The sequence below is a fragment of the Nothoprocta perdicaria genome, unplaced genomic scaffold, assembly GCF_003342845.1.
Source record: "Nothoprocta perdicaria isolate Ctin4 unplaced genomic scaffold, notPer1 scaffold_171, whole genome shotgun sequence".
Classification (NCBI taxonomy): domain Eukaryota; kingdom Metazoa; phylum Chordata; class Aves; order Tinamiformes; family Tinamidae; genus Nothoprocta; species Nothoprocta perdicaria.
In genome coordinates this window covers 280,649-300,625 of record NW_020454883.1, presented here as the reverse complement: position 1 = coordinate 300,625, position 19,977 = coordinate 280,649, and the positions used below count along the sequence as shown (strand labels likewise).

Below are 19,977 nucleotides of genomic sequence, written 5' to 3'. Positions count from 1 at the left end.
ACGAAACCAACTAAAATAAAAGGAAATCAGTGAGACTGGTCCAGGGGATAGACTCAGCTCTTACAGAAGTCGGTGGAACAGTTCCCACTGGCTTGAGCGAGATTTGATTTGAGTAAAGCGAAATACAGAAAAAAATAGCCAGGAGATATTAGCAAGAGACCCTCAAACAGTGGTTCTGCAGAGCACTTTCCAGAGTCCATAGAGAGCTGTCTTTCCTCTCCTCTACTAATTTACTTCCAGCTGCTTTGTGAGTTTCTGCATTTTGAAGCTTAGGAGAACTGAAAATCTTTGGTAGCAGGGAATGGGAACGGCTGGCCACTGCTTTGCAGTTGGAAGAGAAATCAATCACTTGGCGAAAGGAGAAAGCATGGAGAAGGGAATATCTGCAGGAGCAGAGGCCAGCTGGGCAGCGGGGTTAGGTGGCCTCCAGCAAGGTCCTGCATGCCCTGCCAGCGAGTGCAGCAGCCCGGGCAGGCCGGTGCGAGGCGGAGGGAAGTGGAGCTCCACGCAGGAGGCAGCGCTGGGATGGAGTAAGGCATGAGGAGCGAGGCGGGGGCATCCCCACGTGCTCCCCTCGCCTTCCCTGCCCAGACACCTCGGGACGGGGGGAGCTGCCCTGGGCCCGCGCCGCGCGCACACAGACAAGCTCCACGTGGGTGAGCCTGTCCCCGCGATGRGCCTCACTGCACTTCTTCCACCATACAGTCACAGAACCCTTAAGGTTGGAAGGGACCTCCAGAGGCCATCTAGTCCAAACCCCCTGCTCACGCAGGGTCTCCTGGAGCACATGGCTGCATCCAAGCAGGTTTGGAAGACCTCCAGAGAAGGAGACTCCACAGCCTATCTGGGCAGCCTGTGCCAGGGCTCTGTCACCCTCACAGTCAAGAATTTTTCCTTAAGTTCCTGTGGAACTTTTGGTGCCTCAGCTTGTGGCCGTTTCCTCTAGTCCTATYGCTGGCCACCACTGAAAAGAGGCCGGCCCCATCCTCCTCACTGTCTCCCCTGAACACACTGATACACCCTGATCAGGTCCCCCCTCAACCCTCTCTTCTCCAGGCCCAACAGGCCCAGCTCTCTCAGCCTTAACATCCTGCCATCCAGCACATTGCCATCACAGACGTGATGCCTCCCACCACATCGAGGTGAAGCCTCTCCCCTTCTGGGCAGTCTTGCGTTTGCCCAGGCTCTGTGTCTGTGGGATAAGCTATTTCTGCTAGTGGACCAACTGCTGATGCTTGGGACACCATTCCCAGCACTGCTGTTGTTTCCCTACGTACAAAGCCAATGTGTGCGAGCATGACAGCCTGGATGGATGAAGAGGGCAGTTAGTTCTTAGTTGCAGGGCTTCCTTTCACACTCACATCACAACAGCTGCAGGGCTCAGACGGTTTGGGGTCCAACAGTGGCCAATAGTCAATGCTTAGTGGATGAGTATAAGAAAYGAGGAAACGATTGGGTCAGTCACCTTCTGGTGTTTCTCATGAACTTCTGGGGACCAACAGCTTAGCACCTTTCTGAATCCAAAATTGCAATCAGACCATCCTATCCAATGGTCACCAACAGTCTTCTCCATTAATACCGACAGTACCTTTTCTGAATCCATTTACAAACTGGAAAATCTGTAATGTGTTCTGGCCAGCCAGTGAGTCTCTCCTGGACTCCCAAGCCAGCACTCACAAGAGAGGAGACGCAGGAGGCTGTCTGGACTTTTTTTTTTCCCTTTTCCTATGAGATTCATTAGTGAGAAAGCATTCTGACAAAGAGAGAACGTGCCAACATCTTGCAGTGCAGCCGGGTGCGGAGAGGTTGGCCCAGCTTTGGACATGGGAGCAGTGGAAGTTACGTCAGCCCCGCGGCGCGCGGCCTGGCCGCTGGGTTGGGGGCAGGATGAGCTGCCTTGGGGCTGAGCGTGGTGCTAACGAGGCGGTGCTGCTCCTCGGATTCTGGCCCCTATCCCTGCCAAGGGCTGCTCTTTCCTCTGGGAAACACCGGCCTGTTCAGGCCTGGCTCGGGGATGCACAACACAGAGCTGCTTTGTGCTGCGTGGGCCCACGCCGAGGGGCACATCCTGCTCCCAAAGCTCTGCAGGGCCCAGGGACACAGAGACACCTCCCCTGCAGACGATCCCACCTGGAGGCTGCAGGGCAGTGACTTCTGCATCCTTTTCCCTTTGCAGCCTCCTGTTAATTTCTGAGAGTGGGTGCAGATTCCCAGGGAGAGATTTTAAATCTTCCAGCTCTAGCCCATGTAATCCCACAGATCACTGAATCACAGAAGGTTGAGGTTGGAAGGGATCTCTAGAGATCATCTAGTCCAACCTGCCCTGATCCAACACATCCCAGCTGAATCACATCCTGCATCCAGCAGAAAGTCCCAGGTCTCAGCCCACAGTCCCTGGCAGTAGCCAGCGCAGTCGTGCTGTCCTGATTTTTTTGGCCTATCTAGGAAATTTTAGGCAAGGAAGAASCAAATAATTCCATTTTAAGAGTATAAAACGTAAGTCACATAAGGGTCAGATTCCTTTTTTTTTGTTTTTAAATTATATTAAGTGACTTTTATGCRGATTGCATCCCTTTTATAATAGTCTATATATTTTGGTAGCTTTGGTTCCCTAAATAGGACCTTGAAGAGTGTCAGAAGGAGCTCACTGCAGTCACCAGAGACCTTTCAAGAAGTGCCAGAAACAATATTGCCGGTGGCTGTACAACTGCTCCACAGGCAGCAGCGTCCTCACCGCGGCAGCCAGCTCCATGACTAACCAATGCACTCCCCGAGCAGCTTAAAACATCAGGAAAGACAGCATCAGGAATGAAATGCACTCCTCATGCAGAGGTTGGTGGTGTTACGCTCCCTGGCCGTGTCGGAGATTTACAGCCCGGCTCTGTCTCCAGGGTTTGCTTTCCTCCGTCCTGCTTTCGGAGCATTAGCGCTGAACCCTGCCAAAACTCCTTGCTTTTGTCTGGCGCTGCCTTCTCCAGTCCTCTGCTAAAAATGATCAAGCATCTGCTCTCCAGTCGCCCAGGAGCCACAGAGCTGCAGCAAACCCAGCRGGACTATTTCAGGGTGACATCCCACACATAAAACATGTGCCTATTTCAGCTGTCAATCTTCATTATTTTTGTTACTTGAGTCCAACTTGGGAAAATAAACACAAAACATTCTTTCTTTCCTTTTTTTTCCCCCCACAGTACTATTTCACAGGAGTGCATCCATAGGGTGATAGCAGTCTCCAAAGGCTGTCTATCCAAAGGCTGTCTATCCATAGGATGATAGCAGTCTCCAAAGTAGCCTGCAAAGCTAATGCAACACGTCGCAAACTTTGTGCGACAGGCCATGCTTCTGCAGAGAGATCCAGTCCTGTCTGTTGCCCTCCTCTTCTTCTTCTTCTTCAAACTCAGCAACAAAGTTTTACTTTATCAAATATTTACTGTTTAGCTTTAAATATTAATTGTAATATTATGTGAACTGCATGTGGCCAGAATGTGTAATTACTGTATAACTTACAGCTGCCCCCCTATARTAGACTGTTTGGTGGTAGGACACTACTTATCTAATTAAGCATCAAAAAATGTGATGACTTTCAGAATCCACATTTTCCTGTCACTAGCCTTGCCCCTTTCTCCTACTCGGGTTCAGTTTTATATCACCATCCCCGCTGCTGACAATGTTTTTTTCAATGGGAGTATCACAAGCGTAGCCACTGCCAGAATTGTTTGGCAAAGGAGCTGCCTTCTGAGTCAGAGCCTAACGCCATTACAAGGTCTGCAACAGCTGCAGCAGTCATACATCTGCAAGTCATTTGAACATTTTATGATGAATAAAAACTATCCATTACATAGACCTATACATTATATATTAACCCCAATACTTATTCAGTTACACTAACAATAACCTTTTCCCTCTACATGCTGTAAACTTCTTTGGCTGCAATATGTGTTAACAGAGATACTTAAAGCTCCATTCTATAGTGCAGCAGTCCCTGTGTACATATTACCTAACTTATCCTACCTCTTTAAGCACGAAACTGGAAGATGGAAAGAACGAAAGGGAATATAAAACTATGAGAAATCATACCGTGCATGAGGAAACCATTTTTATATAATAGCATGAGATTGAATACACTTATACGAGTACAAAGGATACAAAAACTTGGAAGAAAAAACATGGGCTCAAAATATATAGCTAAGAGATTTGATTGTGATACGCGGAGATCGCAAACCTATCCAGATGTCCCCAGACAGCAACTTGATACCCAACACCATAGCCAGGATTTGCGATCTAAAAAGTCAGAATATTGAAGAAGAGGTGGCAGGGTTTATAGAAAAAGAAGCAGGAGCCATGAAGAGTTATGAAACCTTTAAAATAATAACGGTAATAAGGAAACACAAATGTGGTTTAATGAAGGAAATATATACACAGCCACAAATTAAGAAGTCAGCCCTCTAGGACATTACATTCCTAATGCAAGTTGTTGAGCAGGCTCAACATAAATAGGTGCAAAATATACTCACCGGCTTAGAGACTTGAAGGATAGAAGCCCACATGTGATTCCCTACCAGTGAGTCTTCTACACACGTATACGTTTTACAACAGTAAATGTGAACTGGGCAAGACATACCTCCCCATGAGTTTCACCATAGGAGTTTTAAAGAGACAAGGCAAAAGTCCTGCATGACAGCAGCCTATCATATTTTTTCCATTACCTCCATTGGGTCCAGAATTTTACCAGCATCCCACGTGCATGCAAATACTATTTCATGTTACTTCATTATCGGGTGTTGGAATACTCTCTCAGGAGCCTCAGAAATACATCGCTCTGGTTTCCCATTCACYTTCACTCTGTATTTCATACAGAATATCCCCTTCCTACCATCAGTATCACTTTGGAAGCAGAATGTCGCTTAACTTGCACTTCCACACTGAGGTAAATGTGCGGATTAGTAAGTCACAAAGTAATACAGGTTCTAAATAAGAAATGAGGATCAGAATTTTCTTGCAGTTAGCTGACTTTTCAAAAGCATTTTCTTCTCTCAGTCTTTCTCCTCTGCACAGTCAGAGGCCAAACCGTTTATTTTACTGGCAATCCACCTTTATTGCTTGTGCTGGTTTTAATATTTCCATTCAAAGAACATACATATATTAAAAATGAAATATGGAATCCTATTAGGATTACAAATAGCTCCTCTTAAGGGGGATTGTAAAAGCATCCAGCATAGGCTGTCTTTTTTTCTTTCTTTTTTCTTTTTTTTTAAGTCTTAGGGCTTTTTTAAGATTTAGAGGGTATATATAYGTATTTTTAACATTTTAGGGCTGAAAAATGACCTCGCTACTGATGAATGGGGAGCTTTCACTTGACAGCGCAGAACAGCCTGTGTGATGGGTGTGTGCAGGATCCGCATTCCCATTAAAAAAGGGAAAATCCTGACCCTCCTGATTGCAGAGATAACTCACCGGACACGAGGTGATGCAACGATGGCTCTCCGGGCTCCTCCGCAGCTGTCTCCCCGCTGCTGCTCCTACTTTTCCCATGCTGTGGCGGAGTGGAGCTGAGGGGACAGGGCCGTCGCGCAGCCGCCACGGAGTCAGAGAGCACGAGCGATGCTTAGAATAAACACGTTGCTTGCACGTTGTCGCTTGAAGTGCTGCCAAGTTCCTTAACGTTAGCGCGCGTAAATCAGTAAATATCACGACGCCCGAGGCCCAAGCAGCTGGAATCCTGCAGCCGTTACCTGAAATCTTAACAGCCAAAAAAWWAAAWWWAAAAAAAAWAAAAAGAAACCATAAAATAAAGCTTCCCCTTTCCTTAAGGCATTGTGTAAAATCTCAGCAAATACAACCATAAAAGTGCTGCTCACATCAAGGAAAGCCCTCCTAATTATTTTTTTCTTTACTTCTCTCTTTTTACAGTCCTCTCAAATTTGGGGGCTTGGGGGGTCTTTCCTGAGGTTTCGAAACACGCTGCCTTGCCGGCACTGCGCCTAAGGAAGCAATAATTAATTCTAGAGGCAAATCCTGAAGTTATTCATGGCGGAGGAAGACTATGAAGAGGGGCGGTTCGGGGCCCAGCAGCAGGCAAGCAAACACGGGGAGCTGGGCAGGACGAAAYGGGCTCTCGTGGGTTTTGCTGCGACCCGCAGCGACACAGGAGGCAGCAGTGGGCTGGAGAAGGGACGTTCCTCTCCCGCCCTGCGGCTCCAAAAAGGTTTCTTGCGAGCACTTGAGAGGGAAAAATCCCCCCATCCTCTTATCCTGCAGCCAAGAGAAAAAGAGTTGAAAAAACCCCAACCCTTCTTGCTGCTGGAGGGGAGGATGTGAACGATGGCGCCCATCATTGACTGGTGTCCAGAGACAACAACCTGATATGAATTCCAGCACCATTCCGCTTCCCAGCAGCTGGATTTCTCACCAGGGTGGGTTGCTGGTTTTGGACACCTCCCCAATTTTTTCCTGTCTGTTAACAGTCTTCCACTAGCAAGTATTTGGAACGGCTGTAAAGCCTTTTTTTGTGGCGCAAGTTGCACGCGCCATTGCCCGAGTGCCGTTTCAGAAGCGCTGGCATTTCTGTGCGGGCTCTGTGCAGGTTTTGTCGTGGTCTCAGCAAGGGCTGCGTCTCCCGGGAGAACCTCAGGCAGCTYAGCCTCTCGAGGCGGAATGTGCACTGGACATGGAGGATGCATGAAAAATCTTCCGCAGTGTTAACCGGCTTTCTGCACTTGGCTTGCTCCGCAACTGGATGTGGGAGGACGTGGGGACCACTAACTTGTCATCTGTGAAACGAGGGTGAGAAACAAAGAAACTACGTGACTTGCCAAAGCTTATGCAGACAGCCAGGGCTAGGGCTCACGGATGAATCCAGAGACGGTCCAATACTATCCTTGCTCTCAATTCCTACATTAATCTTCTGTATTCTGAGTTTCTTTCTCCCTCCTCTTCTTTCTCCCAGTTCCCAGGCAGTCAGTGTTAGCTCACTTTAAGTGATACTCACTCCAGGAGAGTTTGGAAAACACCATCACAGCTTAGAATGGCCTAATCTGGCATGATTTAAAATTCAATTAAGCATAGGAAATATTTTTAGGAAAATGAGTGCATGAAAATGAGAAATTCAAGCTCTTTTCCAAGCCTCTAGGGAAAAGTAACTATCGCTCCCCTCTTTGATATAGGACAACAGCATTTACCTTGTTGGAACTGTGTTGTGGCTTGCAGGTTGCCTTCACAGTGCTAGGCAGACACTGCCACGGATACTGAAAACTGCACACCTTGTCACTGGGAGATATGACAGGCAAAGGGAAAACAAATCAGAAAAGCTGACCAACACAAACAGAAAGCACATCATTTTTTTTTTTCTTTTTTTTTACTTTTTAATGATAGTGGACATGAACTGCTTCAAGAATTACCTATAAAGCACCCAGGTGTAGAAAGGAGTACTGCCAGCTGAAGTGCAGGTCAGGTGGGGGAGTCAGAAAAGTTCTTTCTGCTAAGAACTGTAAGTGTTAACCTTGCCTGACCATCATAGATGGCACGGAGCGATGATCCTCATACCTCCATACCCCAGGAGATCGCTGGAGAGGAGCAGGCATTGCCTGGATCGACCAGCAACTAAAACTGGAGTGAACGGCACTTCCATTGGCTGCCCTCACAAGCTTCCCATTCCTCCTCCCAAATGCCACAAGAAACGAAATCCCAAAGCTCACCGAAGGGCTTTGGCGGGACTCTCATCAGAATGAAGCTGAACGGTCCAAACCAAAACCAAAGTCTATGTCTCTTCAGCAAACCTGAGCACTCATGACTCTTAGCTTGTGTTCTCATTTCCACAAATAGCTGAAGGAAGCATCCTATACATACTATATAGCATCCCTAGACATACTTAATAATTCCCACCATTTTCTTCATTACACACAAGAGCAGACTCAATGTAATTGTACAAGCAGCTTAGATGATAGCATCTCTTGTGGTAAGAGAAAAGACCACAGGCATATTTTCTAGGGTTTATGAGTTTAGGGGGAAAACAGAACGAAAGGCACTGACTCTGTTTCACTTGTTGAAAGTTGGTGACGTACTTTCCAAGGACTATATGTAAGCACACCCAGTTAGAAGGCTTGTTTCACAAATTTAAAATGAATCTTAAGGAAGGCTTATAGACTGCAGTGGTACCATCGCTGTCTGTCACTGACTGGGCTCCACCAGGACCATCAGGGTCTTGACCAAGTAGTAACTGATCGGCACAAACTCTGCTGCAGACTTTTAGACCTTGGATTAGTGAGTTTTCAACTACTGTCCAGAGCTTTCTGCATTCAGAAATTGCTTCTGAAGCATCTAAGGAAATTCTGAAAAGCAATTTTATTGGCAGGAAACTTATGTTTGCTACGGTAGAAAAAAAAAAAGTCAGCAGACTCAAAGATTGAAAACCAATGCCTCAGACAGGGAAAGTAAATTTTTCACCCTTATTGAGGTGTTCATGCATTCTACTTTCCAGTTCTTCACGTACTCCCAAAAAACATGGTATTTACATTGAGTATGCCAATCTGAAATTTTTACTTGTCCTGCAGAGCTGCTTTTCACATAACCTAGGGTGAGAGCCTGAGATCTTTTTCTTTTTTTTTTTTTTTTTCCCATTTGAGGTTTTCCAGGACTTGTATTAATATCTTGCACTATAAATTGCTTAGAATAAGGCTCCTACATCTGACAAGTTGCCTTGCAGGCCAGGACACAATTGTTGACTTCTGTAACATTACAGAATGTGGGCATATTGTATCYTGCTTGAAATTTAAATGTTAGCATATGGCTCAAATACAGTAACATCTGAAATATTCAAGAAGTGAAGCTTTTCCTATTAAAGTCCAGGAAAATATTACAGTGGGATGAAGCCTGTGTTGTGCCCTCCCTCACACCATCTTCCCTTCCAGGGCAGACTGATTTACTAGAGAAAATAGGCAAAATAAGCAGCACAGGTGCTAGAAAAATTATCAAGTTACTTGGTTTGGCACTCCAGCTTGATTTCATAAGGTGCGTTTAAGAAAAGAATCACTGCAAGACACTGAAATGGCAGACAGGACATTCACAATTTATTTATTTTTTTCAGTAATCARGAGATAAGGGTAGCAAAAAGCCTGGTCTTAATGCAGATTAGAAGACTAGTGCAAATCCGGGAAAGGAGACTGCAGGAACCGAGTGAAAACAAGACGCCCGTCTGTTTCAGCCCACTCATTCCTTGGTGATTAACTCAGCATTTGTAACACCAAACCTCCTCAGAAATAAAAAGTGCATTAGTTGAACAATTCTGACTCCAAACAGCTATCACAGCTACTCCGAGTAGATTTATTAACACATAAGCGCATTAATGGACCGCACGATTTTTTTCCTTTGGCTGTCTAGATTCCATCTGATAATTTATAGCTTCCTTTTATAATCACAAAACAAATAGTTAGGAGAACATTTCAACAGCAGCGTAGAACAGACCTACAGGCTTCACGGTATTGCACTGACCCTCAGCTAATGGCAAAACACAGCAGCTTTTCTGTGGCCCTTCAGTGGGTCCTTAATGAAGGAAGTGTCAGAGGGTGAATTTTAAAGACTCCTCTCTTTATTCTTTTGTGCTTTCAACATTAACAGCAAAAGTCTTTCCTTTTACAAGTACGGTATATGTGGTATCGCCACTGGTGTGTCAAAATGGCTTTCCTCTCTCTATACCCAAGCATGCAGTTATACATTTGCTGATTTTAAATTTCAGAGTTGGAGTCAGCGTTTTCGCTTTTTACGGGCAAATAAAATTGCCTGCCAGAGGATTCTGACTTAAAATTCCAAACGGCAGATTACAGAAGGCCTCTTGATCATTCTTACCACATTTTTACCAAGTTACAGTATAAAATGGCTGTTCTACTAATTGCACAGGGATTTGCGTCCAATATCCAGATAGGCTACTAAAGCTGACTTTGTTTTTCCTTTGATCTTGCATATTCCACTGCTTGGAAAAAAAGAATGCAGACAGGTGATGGAAAATGCTGGGGTTGTTGCAAGTACAACTGCTGAAAGACCAATTAACAAGAAGAAAACAAAACGAGCAAGAAGCCAGAGTGGAACTAAACCCACAGCAGCTGGTGGTCATCAAGGCAGTTTTCCCAGTGGGCAAAAGACTGTTACTAATAGGATGGAAAAACAAAATTTGCTGAGACCAACTGTAATCACTGATGAGTTATACATTGAGAAGTGTCTCATTTCTCACATTTTCTATAGGGCAGCAATCTTTATTGTGACGAAAGCAGGAACTGAACTGCAGTTCTGCTAAGAGCTAGTACCAGAACCTGATTTTACAGTAGTGCTATTTTTGCTGTATTTTCAAAAGGATGTTCACTGATTCTAGCTGTAGAAATGAGCTATTCCTCAAAGTCTAATCAATGTAGAATGAATGTCAATTCATTAGGAATTGCTCACTCAAGACTCTCTTACATTTTAAATAGTTTAATTATTGTAGAACCCTCAACAATTAACCCAACTTTCATGTTTCCCCTTTACAACAACAGAAGTATTGAGATGTTTCAATCACATTACATAAACTTCAGCATTAACTTTTGTTAGTTCATCTAAAGCAAAATACACGTTGTTGCAGGAGACAAATACTTATTGCCTTGCTTCCAACCAGTGAATGTCAGAAAATCGTGTACAGAATAAATGCAACCTCCTCAGGGCTAGGAACACGTTTGTACATAAGGTGTGTGGCCAACTGCATTCACAGTGGTAACTCTACCTACAAAACTGGTGTCAATACTGAACAAATGCATATGCAAAAGCCCTTATATGACACTATACTGAAGGAATGGTCAGTATTAGACATTTTCAGACACTGAAAAGTCAGGACAGTCTGAACTATCTAAACTATGACTAAGGAATACATACTGAAAAGTGGAAAATGTATTTTTATTCAGTTCTAATTCCCTTCCAACTCATCCAGAGAAATCTAAAAGTGAGGGACTCTGAGAAGCACTGTTTGAAAACATGTGTTACCACACATTTATTGATATTTAAAGCAGGTAATGCAACACTGCCAAGTGGAACAATTTAACACTCTGCCCACGCATTTGTTTTAGATGGGGATCTTTCAGTGCCTTGGTGACGGTCTTCCAGAAGATGGCTGAGGCTGCCTGAATTTGGAGAGAAGCACATTGGAATCTGCAAAGGTGTAGATGTCGTAGTCATGATGCTGAAGGTTCTTGTAGGTAGAGCTATCGAACTCCTCTGGCGCGGGCTGGGCAGCCGCCGGGGCCTCTGAAAAACAAGCACACAGAGAGCGACTGGTGACACTCAGGATGCCACAACAGACAGCGATACTCTTAATCACCGAGTCATCCACCAGCCAATCAACATTAACAAATACATGAATAAAAGGTCAGCAACTACAGCACACGGGCGAGTTTGCTAAACTCTGCTGGTGTCTTGGCTCTGAGGAAGCACATCAGTAACCAGCAGGGGAGGAGAATTCAGTACAAATCAAGTTCTACAGCACCGTTTTCAAACCCAAACTACAGATAATGCTGGGGRTGGGGAGAGATTTCATTTATTCTGTGACGAAATAAGTCTGCATTTCCTGGCTTTCTTAGAGATGCCTTGGTTTTCACTTTGGCTGGATCAGTAGGTGACACTCTTGGCAAACCAGGAGGGGCAAAGCAGCCGTACAAATGATGTATCATCTTGTCAGGCCACAAGGTACAGCAATTAGAAGTACTTTACAAAGTGATTTTTTTTTCATGGGGATAAGCAATGGAATTACTGAGATCTTCACTGCTGAATTTCAAATGTGATCATATTCAACAATAATGTATCGAGAGCCTTTGATGTAGATTTCCCTTCCTTTTTGAAAAGCTCATTCTAATACAATCTTCCAAACTTTTGATCAGCCATTCTTCCCAGAGAATAATCCTAATAAAGTTATTCAGAACTTTTTACTTCACATTAAAGCCAACACTAATTCTTATGCTTTTAGAATATTATGCAAATTTAGGCAATACCATTTACCTAAAGAGTTTCTGGGATGGGCTGACTTTACTACCATGTAAATGGCAAGAAACAAAGCTTTATTTCCAATATTAATTTATTCTTATATACTCAGAGTTATAAAGATAGGGAAGTCATAAGCATAATATAGCAAAATGCTTGTCATATGAATTTGTTTATAGTGATCTGTATTAGATATTATGAACCTTTTTGTAATACAACAGTCTGCAATAAAAATACATCAGCTCCAGCAACAGAACACTAGAATTTCCCTTTAATTATGATATAATTATTGCAATGCAATTCTGTCAGCTTAAGAGCATGCATTCATAACGTTCAGCAAGACTCACCTATAAAATGCAATAATAAGCCACAGTTTGGGAAAAAAAAATCACACATTGAACCTGTGAAAGGAAATATCCCTGTGCCTTCTGCTCGGTTCCTACTGACACAGCCCACGGGAGACAGGGCTGCACACACATCAACCAGATGATGGGGTCTTTGCTGCAAACAGCCCCAAGAACAAGCACGCGTAGGAAAGCCAACGTTCAACCTGCCAGAGACAGTTGTTCCAAATTAAAAGGCAGATGCTCAGGAAGMAAAGCAGATGGAGCCTCTTTTTTACTGCCCAAATTCACTGTACTTGGCTTTGCAAAGGAAAAAATTATTCCTGCGTTCGCTCCCCTCATACTGCAGACTTCATCTGCACTTTCTCTCTTTATGAGCCAGAATTTCACAGGATGTTCTTGAAAAATGAATCAGAGGTATATTTTTGAGTTAGCATGCTTCTATTTGGCTGCTTATTTGGCAGTTACAGACAAATTCAGTTTTTGCTGACAGCTCAGGAAGGCTGCATTACAAAGTGGATGACATTACCTTTACTTTCAGCTTTACAATAGGAAAAAAAAATGACTTTATGTCTTTGGTAAGAAGACCTAACTTTGCTGCAGAAGTTTCAGATAAGCTAAATGCAGGAACATTAGCACAGAATACCAAAAAGATCATTATTAAGCACGGAAAGCAGTAGCTGGTCTCAGAAAGGCCTCAAGAGGAAAGCAGAACAAGCTACTCCTGAGGGTACCAGTGAAGCTGCTGAACACCCTGCTGGGCCAGGTTCCACCCTTGGCTGCCCTCTGACATGCACCCATTTGGCTGGCAGTGGAGGAGTGACCTTGCCTGTACTGGCCTCCGCTCATCAACAGAAAGAGCTTTGTGGCACAGCAGGGTCTACCTAAAGGGTTTTGCTCATGTGGTTGTGCTCACGATGGGTGGTCAATATAATCTGTTAGAAAAAAAAATGCCACGTGGGCTTAATCTACAGAATACACGAGAAGAGCAGCTTCTGTTCCACAGACCTACAAATTGTCATAATCACAGAATCACAGAATATTTAAGGTTGGAAGGGGCCTCTAGAGATCATCCAGTCCAACCTTCCTGCTCCAGCAGGGACACCCAGAGCACGGGGCACAGGGCGGCATCCAGGCRGGTTKGGAAGATCTCCARAGTAGGAGACTCCACAGCCTCCCTGGGCAGCCTGTGCCAGGGCTCTGGCACCCTMACAGKRAAGAAGTTGCTCCTCACCTGGAGATGGAACTTCCTGTGCTCCAGCTCGKGGCCATTACCCCTCGTCCTGTCGCTGGCCACCAGGGAAAACAGCCTGTCCCCTTCCTCCCTGCATTCTCCCTTCCTGAACTTATACACATYAATCAGATCCCCTCTCAGCCTTCTCTTCTCCATAATCTTCACCTTGAATCACCAGCACGTTTTAGGGGCAAGTCCTCCCTCCCTTTTCCATACTGCAGGCTAACCAAACGCATTCCTTTGCTTTTCCTTTCTGCTCCAAAACCCCCAATGCTTGAGCATCTGGAGCTTCACTGTGGATGAAGGGGGAGAAAAGCATCATCTGTGAATAACTACAAATAGCATTTCTCAATTTATTTTTAAGATTTCCTCTGTTGACCATAAGGAGGAGCGAGCAAATGGAAATGGTACTTGAAAGCAGTGCTGCATTTTACCACTTGATTGGGACCACGGAGGAAGCTAAGGCTGCTTTACAACTCTAAAAGAGGTCACGTTCTGATCTGAATAACCCTTTAAAACAAAAGACAGCTCTCTGATGCCTCGCTGTATCCTGGAAAATTAGTGCAAAAGCAATTATTTGTCATTTAACCTAGTTAGACTTTTAAAGAGTAATACCCAAACAGCTTTGTGGTTATGCTGCCTTTACTTCCAAGCAGGGCAAAATCTTGTAGTTCAAGGAAGCAATGAGAACAGCAGCCTGGAGAACAGTGTGCTGCCTGAGGCGAGAGCCAAGGACAGAAAGGCCCCATAGAGCAGCACAGAGAGGCGCTTGCTGATGCACCACACAGCGTGAAGCAGCGGGAACGTGGGAGAGGGCTTGCACAGGACTGCTTCACCAGCCATAAGCTAATGACTAAGACGGGTATGTTAGACTGGGAAATAGAGCTAGGGGGCACGAGGAGTCAATACAGTTCAAACAATTTAAAGCTATACCCTCTATTGTGGTGCTGTTTTCTCCAGCTTGGACTTCTGCTTCRTGAACGATCTCCTCCTTTGCTGGAGTGCTCGCCAGCAGCACTGTGCTTTCAGAAGTCACCTCTTGTAGTTTAGGAGCAGTAATTTCTTCTGCTTCAGACTTTTTCACCCCTTTTACCTTTTTTTCTTTCCCTCTGGATATCAGGTTTTGCTTTCTGACTTCCTGAGTCACTGACGGAGCTTTCAACTGCGCAGCTGCTGTTTTGGTTCCAAAGGACTTCTTCTCCAAATAACTGGATTTAAGAGTGACATCTGTCAGGTCTCGGCTTTCATCCTCCTGTGGTTCTAATACCAGTTTCCGCTGTTCTGCTTCTTTCGGAGCTGACTTTTTGCTAGGGTCTCTTGCTTTGGGTTTTAGTGTTTTATGACTGACCGATGCTTTAGAAAATTTGTCATGCTTGATATGTGAGGCATCAGTTTCTGTTCCGCATGGCTTCTTCTTAGCTACACACTCTTTGTGGTGTGCCTGGGGCAAGCTCTCTCTTGGTACTTTCCATACCTTCACTGGTACGTTCTTGGAAAAGGTAGAATCTTGTCTTGGAAACTCTGCTCTGGTTCTAATGGCAAGTTCTGGCTTATTATGGCCATCCTTCTCTTCTTCAGAATCTGAGCTAGAATCTGAATCCGAGCTGGATGAAGATGTTTCCTCCTCAGCTAACTCCTTCCTCAAACCTCCTTTTGTTTCAGTGAGTTTCTCCTCCTCAGAGGAGGACAGAACTGCTCGCTGAGGAAATGCAACCACGGTCTTTCTTGACATGAACACCCTCAGATCTTCGACAGAAAGTTCTGAAGCCTCCTTGAGCTTAGGACTAGATACGATCTCACCTTTGTTTGCAGATGCTGGGGAAGAACTAGAAGACAACATTTTAGGAATTTCAACTGTTGCTCTGGTGGCTAGCAGCTTGGTGCTTCCCTGTGGTGCCACTACATCTAGGAAATGGCATAAAGAGGATTAGCATCATTGTATTTGATATCCYTATTAATCAGGGTTTTTAGTCACACATTTTTAACTTTCTGACATGATCTGGTACAAAAAGCAAATCGAAAACCACTGTTATATTAAATACAAACATTATGAAATAGAAAGCTACATTTTTTGTACACGTATTAAAAAAAACAGAGCTCTCGTTAGCAGTGAGCACCCTTTGCCCCTGCAACGTTGAAACTCATGAGATATGGGTTTTGCTCCTTGCTTGGCCAGACTCCTTGTGAGAGCTGTTTGACTCAATCCTGCAGAAATTCTGGAACTGATTTGCAACTTTCTTGTCCCAGGTGAATGTTAAGATAACTCRTTAGCTAACCTCTTCACACACAAGTTTTAAGGTCTATGAGCAAGCCAGCAAAGCAGAAGACCTAGCAAACAGCCAAGAAAAACAGCCAGCCTCCTGCAGCAGTCGGCCTCCTAGGTGACAGGGGGAGGTAACTCCCAAGGGGCAAGTACTAGAGTAAGAGATACCTGATGTTGTCCACAAAAGTACTGTCTGTTCACATGCCCATGAGCTCTGTCATCTGAATCACGTCTAACAGTTTAATGCAATTTCCCAAAGAMCCGATCTCCTCTATTTTTCAGGATCTCCACTATGTTTTTGCTTTGACATCCATTCATCAAGAAGTCTTAGACGATCTTCTCATGCTGCAACTTTATTTCTTCTCCCTCATTACGATAAAATCTCCAGACAAGGGGCCATACGTGAAAAGAAAGCAACAACTTTCSAACACCTTCCTGGAGTATCGGGTGCCCCTTGGATGTCCATTTCTAGAGGTCCTCAGTAGCAGTAGGCTGATAACACTCATCATCATTAGAGATGACAAGGAGACACAAGTGACGAGGAGCACATTAAGAAGATRCATCACCACTGAACTCCAGCAAGGCTAACCCCCTAAGAAGTGAAGATGTTTCCACTTCACAGTAATTTGACAGACTTTCAGTCTATAAGGCAGAGTTCTGCCTGTACTACTAAGAACCCCACATCTATTTGACAAGGTAATAGTTTTTCCCCTCAATGCTGTTTTATAGTAATACCTCATACAGCCTAAAGMGTTTCTATAAGTAGTTCTGAAGATGAGTAAGTCTTTAACAATGTCCAAATGAAATCATTACAGAAAAGTCAGGAATGTAATGGTAAAAATAAGGTATTTAAGAAAGAAATAGAGTTCTTAAAACATACACAGAGCCRTTTCCTATGCAGGTAATTCTTTTGAAAGATTTCAGACACTTTTCTCCACTAGACTGCCGGTTAAAACACTGAGGCCAGGGAACAAAAATCTCTATCATAAAAACAAAATATAGCAGCAGCAGAGAGAATAGCAAGATCTTAAAAAGTACTGTTAGAGCTAGAGGCAAATGCTCCATACCCCTTCTTTCCATTAAGGAATGAGTTTGRCAGATGCTGAGAACCCCTGATTTGGACAACAGTAGCATATTGCAAATTAGTAGCAACTTGCATTTTTGAGAAACAGTGACTTTGATATATATTAATTAGGGAAGAGTTGGAGGGTGACGGTCACCTTTGAAGGAAGCCCAATGTCCTGCAGAGTTTGGCACAATCAAACATAGTAGCCTGTAAAAACTAACATTYGAGGAAAGATCACCCAAGACTGAAGAGTTCTTCAGTGCAAAGAAGTGCACAGGAAGGCCAAACTCATGCAATAATGCCCAGAGAGAAGGAAGACAAGTGAAACATGAGCAAAAGCTGGAGAAGTATTAATGCAAAGACATCCTAAGAAACCAAGAAAGCAGATAACACTCAATTTGAGCATTAACAGTAGAGGTTGCTAACAACTATTCCAAACAAGTCTTGGGATATGTGAAGAAGATACATTTTTCAGTTTTTAAGTAGATAATGTAATACTGCTAATCCAGACATTTTAACTGGACACTRAATTGGACAGCATGGCTGCATTCTGTACCGCAAGCTTTTTTCAGCTAGAGTATTTCAAACTTTGTACCACCTGATTTATACTGGGCTATTACAAAACTGAAGCGACTGCCAAAATAACAAAACATCCAAATCAGTAACAGAAGTATTTATTATTCCCAGAAGTAACTCAGAATAGAGTTGGCATGCTGGCATCGTTACTGGAATGACTTTAAAACACGTTCCCACTCAGAAAGGTGGTGTCCAGAAACTTCAGGTCTACCCCCATCACTGATTGCATTAGTAAACATGATCACTTTATCAGAACAAATAAAATTTTCACAAGCTGCCCCACCTAGAAGTTGGGGAGAAAAAAGAATACAGTCTGCAGCTTGTACAGGTGAAGTAACAGGTTAAGTAATCCTTTGCAGAGGGAGAAGGGAGAGCAAATGGTTTAAAGGGGTAGCCTAATAGGTCTTTTGACACGTTCTGAAATCAAACAGCTACTGAGCAAAGAATGTAGAAACTGCTGCTGAAGTAGCATGCTTACCAGTACCTCAAAATAGTGTATCAAATAGGCTGCCACAACCATCTGTTATTTGGTCAGTTTTATATCACTCCATGCAGCACAAGTTTTCTCCATGGAATCCACAAGCTTTTATTTGCCTTGATATTTAAGGAATTAACATGAGAAGCTAAAGTTTGCAATCGACCAGTTTTTCAGAGATCTTTTCGAAAGCTCTCAGCAAGTCCAGTTACTCTTACATGTGCTTCCACAGAGCTCTGCTGCTCTAGCACCTGGGTCTCTGATTCTGGAAGAGAATCTTAGTTTCTGTATCTATTTACTAATGGCACATTTTGCACATAATGGCCCACACATATACAAATTCATATATATATATATGCTCCCCCTTGGTCGGGGCAGAAATGGTTTGAGGGAACATAACCTTTGAATACACTTTAAAAAACAAAGCAAGGTCAGCTTGTAAATCTATGGGGCCATGAGCATGACAACTAAATTTAATCCAACAGGGCTGGCGTACTTTTCTGCAGCTTCTGAACTTTGCTGGCGGGATCAGATATGAGCATTTTGCAAATTTCTCTTCTTTCGCTATCTGTAAAGTGGGCTGCCTTTTGGCCCAGCAGCAGCAGAACATTTCAAAGGGTAAAGGGGACGCTGTGACACCTGAGAGCAAGTTTTGCACCGCTTTACAACAGGGCAACACGCCACCCTCATCGCTGTCAGACTCCTGTCAACTCACAAGGCCGCTTTCTGCTGGTACGGGTGTAAGGAAGGGCCCTGCTGAGGCCAGGGGCTGGGGGGGCCCAGGGCGCTGCTGCAGCCAGGGGCAGGGCAGGGAATGGCAGGGAAGGGAACGGCAGGGATGGGAATGGGGAGCTTACTCGTTTCGGGCCGAGCCGGGGGGCCGCCCGGCCTGGTGCAGAGCGGCGCGGCGCCGCCGAGCCCGCCGGCCTCCCGCCGCAGCGCCTGCGGAGACACCAAGGGCACACGGTCACGCTCGGCCGCGGCGCTCGGGGCAACAACCGCGGCTCGGGGGGCACAACCGTCACTTTGGGGGGAACGACCCCCACCGCCCCCCCCTTCCCCCCCCACTGGCCGCGCGTGCGCAGAAGCGGCACCGCCAGTGCTGTCCAAGCGCACCCGCGGCACAGCGGCCCGCCGAGGCGCTCGCGCATGCGCAGAGGCGCCCCGCGCCAACGGCCGCCGCGCAACGGCCACACGGGGCGGGCGCCAGAGGGAAGGTCACCGTGTCCGCGCGGCGGTGCCCCCTAACGGCGCCGCTGGGGGCTCGGGGCGGCGGCGGGGCTGCTCCCCGCCGCTCTGCCCGCGCCGCGCCGCGGGAGGGCCACCCCCAYGCCCGGTACCTGGCGGGCGGCCGCCCGGCCGCAGCCCAGCAGACAGGGAGCAGCCATCTTAGCGCCGTCCCCGCGGCGGGCGGCGCCTCCGCGCACGGTGCCGCCGCCGGCTCCGCCCCGCCCGCCGCCTCCGTGCGCTGCCCGCAGCGCCGCGGGCTGCCCCCGGGGATGCCCCGTCCCGGGGAACGTGGCCGCTCCCCCGCGGGAAGAGCGCCCTGTGCGGTCTCGGGRGCGCTGTGAACAACGCGCATCCCGCTGGCCTTTCCTCTCTCTATCCCTGCCCGTATTACCCTTTTCAGAAGCACTTAAAGGTTTACTTAATTCCACAGTTATTTATAACCGAGGGTTGGAGTGAAATAAGCTGCTTTGCGACTTCGCAATAGTCCGCCTGGGACTTATGAGTTACCGCTTCAACCACGGAATCGCTACGGCTGGAAAGGCCCTCCCAGGGGATCGAGCCCAAGCGCGAGCCCATGCCCACCAGGGCTGCTCAGGCAGGTCCCTCAGCGCCCCATCCCAGCGCTGCCAGAAACGGGAACCCCGCCGCTCCGTTTCCCCAACGGGAAACATCCCCCGGCGCGCAGGGCGGGCCACGCCCCCGGGCGGCTCCGCGCAGGCGCGGCCGCTCCGCGCGCGTCATCGCGCCGCGCGGCCTCGCACGTGGCGGCGGCGCATGGAGGGTGGCGGTGGCGGCGGCCGC

At 46.0% G+C, this 19,977-nt stretch overlaps 1 protein-coding gene across 2 annotated transcripts; it reads right to left on the bottom strand.

The window, feature by feature from the left end:
* Positions 1 to 9,348: 9,348 nt before the first annotated feature.
* On the bottom strand, positions 9,349 to 19,334 carry NDUFV3 (NADH:ubiquinone oxidoreductase subunit V3). 2 transcript variants are annotated; one of them, XM_026036155.1, is made up of 3 exons: positions 19,287 to 19,334; positions 18,804 to 18,888; positions 9,349 to 11,259 (listed from the first exon to the last, which is right to left on the bottom strand). In XM_026036155.1, exons 1-3 carry the CDS (start codon positions 19,332 to 19,334, stop codon positions 11,093 to 11,095), a joined length of 300 nt encoding a protein of 99 aa, XP_025891940.1. In that variant the 3' UTR covers positions 9,349 to 11,092. The 2 variants fall into 2 exon arrangements, with proteins under 2 accessions (XP_025891940.1, XP_025891939.1); XM_026036154.1 differs by lacking the exons at positions 18,804 to 18,888; positions 19,287 to 19,334 and adding an exon at positions 14,500 to 15,650.
* Between the last annotated feature and the right edge of the window lie 643 nt (positions 19,335 to 19,977).